The following is a 5,976-nucleotide window of genomic DNA, read 5'->3' on the forward strand; positions in this document are numbered from 1 at the left end:
CACTCTCAGGGGGATGAAATCTATTTATCCCTCTAAGCACTTGGTAGACCCAGAATTAAAATGGATCTAAGATGATAGAATTTCCCCTTTAAATAGTCTATTCTCACATGAATACCATGGTATTACCATGGGTCAATGCAATGGGTTATCATAAACCTGGAGCTTAAAAATTACTATTAGTAATTTATAAAAATTAATAAAATTAATAGTTGAATTTTATTTTATTTTTTATTTTAACCAACCTAAAATGTTTAACATACATTAAATCCACCAAGCCCCGAGAGGGATCAAATATTTTTTCACTCTATGCTAGTTTGCATATCATGATATTTGCTAGCTCTAGAGGGTTAGTAGATCTAGAGTAAAGATGGATCTATGCCCCCATTTAAATATGCTACATTCTAGGTGAATACCATGGGTCAATACCATGTGCCATTTTTATTTTTATTAATATTAATATTAGGGTTAATAATGTTTTTTTGCATGGTATTAATAATAATCTAGTCCATGGTATTTGTCCCATAGTATTTTGCCCATAGGTTTCACCTAACTATAACACATTTTTTGAGTGTTCATAAATATAAGGTGACTTATGGAGTAAATATAAAAAAAAATGTTTTATTTGTTTACCATACACATAAATAAAACCTCTTTCTTCAGCCGGGTTATGGACTAAATATAAAAAGAGGTTTTATTTATTTACCATACGTCTAGTTTATTTATATTTTTATTTATTTACCATACCTTTTGAGTAAGTATAAAAAGACGTTTTATTTATTTACCATACCTCCACTTTACTTATATTTTTATTTGTTTACACCCTTGCATGTATATAAGGTGACTTATGGAGTAAATATAAAAAATGTTTTATTTATTTGCCATACCTCTTATTTATTTATATTTTTATTAATTTACCATACCTCTTTTATAAATATGGTATTTGGCCCATATGATTCACTTAAATAAAACCTATTCTTGAAAATGGGCCAATGGATTCACTTAAATAAAGCCTATTCTTGAAAATGTGGGTTATTTGAGGTGATTTGTAAAAATGTGCTATGATACAAAATATTCACCCACTAAAAATTTAGAAACCCCTTAATTCCCCCAAAGGGCGAACATTCACCCCTAAAATTTTCTATGCCACTTGCATGCTAATGATCAAGTTCAGGGACTTCAAGATTGAATATTTCTCTTATACTTGAAATTAATTTATTATTTTACATTAATGCAAATTTATTCAGCATTGAAATCGTGTAAATTTTGTTTTGCTAAGGTGGGCAAATGTGAGTAAAGTGTATAATCGACTAAGGTCAGAACCTCATAGGATTTGTAGTTTTCAATGATTTAGCCCTCCCTTGTAGTTGTAGTTTTTTGGAATTGTCCTGCTAGGAAAGGCTGGATTATCAGGACACAACAAAAAAACACACTAGCTTAATTAATCACTTTATGTTCCCTTCCAGTTAGATATGCAACGCTCCATGGAATACGGGTATACAATGTAACCAACACGTTTGATTAGCTCTCCATGGAATACACGTATACAATGTAACCAACACGTTTGATTAAGGTAATGCTTATAGCTTACAGAGTACTGAGTAGCTCGATTCCCCATACAAAAATAGTGTTTTAAACCTCGGTAGATTAATATGACTTGGAACCTCTACAAACAAAGGTTCTCTTTATTCAAACATGCATTTTATAAGGTTTTTTGAGATTGACCCCCTGATCCAAGAGCTTAATCTCTCACTGGCCTTGAACTAAACTAAAGTTGCCCCTATCGTTGTTTATTAGCCGGTTGAAACTCTACAGAGTTCTTTGGCTTGATTGTGCTTTACCAGAGCAATGGTTTCATAGTTTTCTTCGAGCCTCAAGCAGGTACTAGTTGTCGTGCAACTTCCCTTGTTACTATTAAATCCGGGTGGATTGGTGTTCTGTATCTGTGTGAATTTTTATTTTGATAATATTTTATATATTTATAAATAAATTAAAAATAAATAATTAACTTAAATTATATACAATTGTGTTGATAAGAACCTTGATATATAGATGCCTTTCATATTAATCACATAATCATGAATTGGTCGATGTTTCGAACTAGCTAATGTGGTCCATCTTCAAGACAATGTCAAAGACTATGTGATTAGAATTTCTATTTTGGAGTAAGATTTTTAGGATTTTAATTTAATTATTATGTTGATAGGTATGTTTATTTTAAAATAAAGTTTTTAGAATTATGTTTATTTGGAAAAATGTTTCTAAAATTTTAATTTAATTATGAATAATTATTAGGTGGTTATCGATAATAATTACGTGGATAATAAGATTTAACTTGCATAAAATATTCTAAAATATTTTTGGTAGTATACACAAATTAAAAATTGAGATCTATTTCCCAAGTTGTGGTGTCTTTTTTTCTCTTTTAATTTAACTCATTAATTAAAACAAATGTCATATGAACAAGAGTCATATAAAATTAAATGAGTTATGGTTTTTTTGGACATATGGTATGGATAAACCATGGTATTAACCCATAGTATTGTGATAAAGTCTATTTACAAATTAAGAATCTCCATAATAAAATAGAGATAAATTTCCATAATTAAAAAAAATATTTTATATATACATATATTCTTTTTATAATTAATAATAATAAAAATATAATAATTATAACTTAATTAATATTTATCTTATTTTAAATGTTTTGTAATCTGAAATATATTATAAAATATTGTGATATTTATTATGAATAAAATAAATGTTTTAATATTTATTATAAATTTACAATATTTAAAAAAAATATATATTACTCTTTAAAATAATAAAATTTGATTTAAAAAAATTTACATTTATCGGCGACCACGTAATTTCGCTTTCCTTTCGTGGAAATTGACAAAACGGACAAAACACCCCAACTCACGTAATTTCGCTTTCCTTTCGTGGAAATTGACAAAACGGACAAAACACGCCAACTCATTTTAAAAAATGGCCACGAATTTCCACCGAGTAAAATGAAAAGAAGAGAAAGAAGGCCCACAGAAAATAATATGTACGCAGAATCTAGAAAGCACGAGTTGGGCACGCTGCGCCAAATGAGAATATAGAGAGCACGAGTTGTACACGCTCCTCCACAAGCCGGTCGATCTGAACCGTCCACTTGCCATTCTGCGGTAGCAGAGATGGCCTCCTACGCCTCTTTCCATCACAATATTCTTCTCGTAGCGGAACCATTCACACCGTAAGTCTGAATTCGTTGATGCCACGGAACAGGAGGCGGCCACTATTTATATTTTCTCACAATTTAGCACAATTTAGCCACTGTCCGCTACTTATGAAAGGCAAGGGTCTAATTTCAAATTTTGTGATTCATATTGGTTTTTTAGAGTGTTTCTGGGATTAATCATATCATTAGCTTCCAGTGTGTTTAGTGAAATTGAGTGAACCAGTATTCCGGTTTCAGGTTTCACTTTCATTCGTGAGTATTGTTAAAATGGAGATACATCCAAATTTTTAAATTGTTTTTGAGAAATTTTCTGCTTGCCATTTTAATGATGCTTATATTGAGTTCCATGATGTGTTTTGAGTCGATGACTAGTTGTGGACTGTCCACATGTGAATTTTTTTGTTTGAGGGCGTTTTAAATCGAGTTTTGATTTCCGAGTTTGGAGTAGTGGATTTCAGTTTTATGAGTTTTTTATTCTGGCTTTTATATATCTATATATATGGGGTATATTATTGGTGATTTTTATTTGAATTTACATATTGTGGGTATTTGAATACAAGACCGCATGTTATACGCATTTGCAGGTTGATTCAATTTGCCACCATGCTTCTCAGAGCTCCTGCTATTGTTTCCCCCGCCATTGATGCTTCTTCTCCATGGAAGAAGCAGCAACGCCCCAATGGTTTCTGCAAGAAAGGCATTTGAGCAGACAAATGCGATGTTGGTGTTGCAGCAAGGTACATGAAGAGTAAGAGAGGAGGCAAGCATTGTGTTCATACCGTTCGAGCTGCTGTAGGCGGTGAAGGGAAACCGACAGGTGCTCTGGGAGGAGTTATATTTGAGCCTTTTGTTGAAGTTCAGAATGAGCTAGCACAAGTTTCTTTATCATTCTCTCAGTCTTTGGCGAGACAGAAGTTCTCAGATAGTTGTGAGGTTGCACTGAATGAACAAATTAAGTGAGTAATGAGACGAAGCTTATCTTAAAGTTCTATACCTTTAGGTCAATTTACTTAATAAATTCGTTTGGTAGAAGTTATAACATGTGTAGTTATTCTTGGACCAATTTATTTTCATACTCTGGAATCATATGAAGCTTGAAATTTTTTTGGCAGCGTGGAATACAACGTTTCATATATTTATCATGCTCTCTTTGCATACTTCGATAGGGACAACGTCGCTCTGCCAGGCTTTGCAAAGTGAGAACCCCCCAATTTTCTTCTTATATTCTTGTGTATACGTATCCTTGTGAGAAGTGTGATGAATAACAGGTTTTCTCCAATGCGACAGGTACTTCAAGGATGCCAGTGACGAGGAGAGGGGTCATGCAGAAAAGCTCATGAAATATCAGGTTTCTGGGACTAAGAGTTTTACTTCAATCTGTTGTTTTTATGTCCTAAACTTTAGTGAAGCTATAACTGTTATTTGATACTTTGATCTGTGTTGGTACTTTATTTGAGCAGAACATCAGAGGTGGGAAAGTTAAACTACAATCCATTTTGTTGCCTACCCTCATGGAGTTTGACAACGCTCAGAAGGGTGAAGCCCTTTATTGTGAGTCCAATCCAACGTGCACCGTCCATATTTTATGCCATTTTTTTTGGTTGAATGTAGCTTAACATAGCAATATTTTTTTTTGTTTGTGCTTTGGGTCGGTTCTTGATCTACTGGTCACAGCCATGGAGCTGGCCTTGTCTTTGGAGAAACTCACAAATCAAAAGCTTCTGAACTTGCACACTGTAAGCATAGGCTGAATTCCTTACGTGTTGATTAAATATATCTTGTTACTTTGAAATATTTAAAATCATGTTGCATTAGATTAATGATTTTGAAAGTTAATGGATTTGATGGGAGCAGGTAGCCCAAGAGGCTAACGATGGTCAGATGACAGATTTCATCGAGGGCAACTTTCTGGCCCACCAGGTTACATGCTCTGTATATTTTGTCGTTACAAGTAAGAGAGAAGTATAAAGAATGAGCATAATAAGAGGCTTATGTTATGTTTTCCTCTGGAATTTTGCAGGTTGAAGCCATCAAAAAAGTATCAGAATATGTGTCTCAGTTGAGAAGGATAGGCAAAGGGCACGGTATGAAGATGCTATGTCCAGTTTGATAAACATTCGAGGAGAGACCATTTTCATATTCACAATTAAAACAAAGATTTATATCCCAGATTTATTTGATCATGTCTCATTACTAAAAGCTGAACTGTAATTTATTTGGTTGTTTCTTGCAGCTGTATGGCATTTTGATCAGATGCTCCAAAATGGAGGTGATGTAGCTGCTGCCCCAGACGCAGGAGCTCTTGCTGCTGCTTGAGCTGATTGAGAATTTATATTTTTTCCCCTTACTGTCACAACTGGAAAATTCTAAAGTTATCATTGAGATAAATTTCTATACTTCATGCCTTTAAAATATATATATATATAATGGGTACATTGTCAAACTGTTCTGCAATTTTCACTCGTTAATATGATGGACATTTATTCTTGCATCCACTATTTTCTAAACACATTAATAGAATCCGGCTGTTTTGGCTGTTATGTTTGATATAGGGTTTGTTCCATATTTATTTTCGGCCATCTTTCAGTAACATCAAAGAGTTTACACCTATTCCGAAGTATTTAAGATGGATAGGAACATCTAACAATATTCTTAAATAGTTATAAAATAAATATAATCTTTTATAAATAATTTTATAGGAATGAATCAAGATCTAAATACAAATGGGAATAAAGCATTTTAAAACGAATACA

The 5,976-nt window shown here is 32.8% G+C and overlaps 1 protein-coding gene across 2 annotated transcripts; it reads left to right on the forward strand.

Moving 5' to 3' along the window:
* The first annotated feature begins 3,330 nt into the window (after nucleotides 1-3,330).
* On the forward strand, nucleotides 3,331-5,698 carry LOC149263082 (ferritin-3, chloroplastic-like). Of its 2 annotated transcripts, XM_089387100.1 has the most exons (9): nucleotides 3,331-3,475; nucleotides 3,808-4,179; nucleotides 4,336-4,419; nucleotides 4,511-4,571; nucleotides 4,684-4,774; nucleotides 4,898-4,959; nucleotides 5,078-5,143; nucleotides 5,244-5,307; nucleotides 5,457-5,696. In XM_089387100.1, exons 2-9 carry the CDS (start codon nucleotides 3,965-3,967, stop codon nucleotides 5,537-5,539), a joined length of 726 nt encoding a protein of 241 aa, XP_089243226.1. In that variant the 5' UTR covers nucleotides 3,331-3,475; nucleotides 3,808-3,964; the 3' UTR covers nucleotides 5,540-5,696. The 2 variants fall into 2 exon arrangements, with proteins under 2 accessions (XP_089243226.1, XP_089243224.1); XM_089387098.1 differs by lacking the exon at nucleotides 3,331-3,475 and having other exon boundaries at nucleotides 3,910-4,179; nucleotides 5,457-5,698.
* Nucleotides 5,699-5,976: the final 278 nt, after the last annotated feature.

This window comes from Pinus tabuliformis, chromosome 6, assembly GCF_031772625.1.
Source record: "Pinus tabuliformis cultivar Carrire ecotype Pingquan chromosome 6, CPIR1, whole genome shotgun sequence".
Lineage (NCBI taxonomy): Eukaryota > Viridiplantae > Streptophyta > Pinopsida > Pinales > Pinaceae > Pinus > Pinus tabuliformis.

Bases quoted from the DNA above. Each gene is read 5' to 3' on its own strand.
- LOC149263082 (XM_089387100.1), top strand. From the start codon at position 3,965: ATGAAGAGTAAGAGAGGAGGCAAGCATTGTGTTCATACCGTTCGAGCT. The intron at 4,572-4,683 runs GTTTCTGGGACT...TTATTTGAGCAG, and splicing joins AAAAGCTCATGAAATATCAG to AACATCAGAGGTGGGAAAGT. The intron at 5,308-5,456 runs GTATGAAGATGC...TGTTTCTTGCAG, and splicing joins AAGGATAGGCAAAGGGCACG to CTGTATGGCATTTTGATCAG.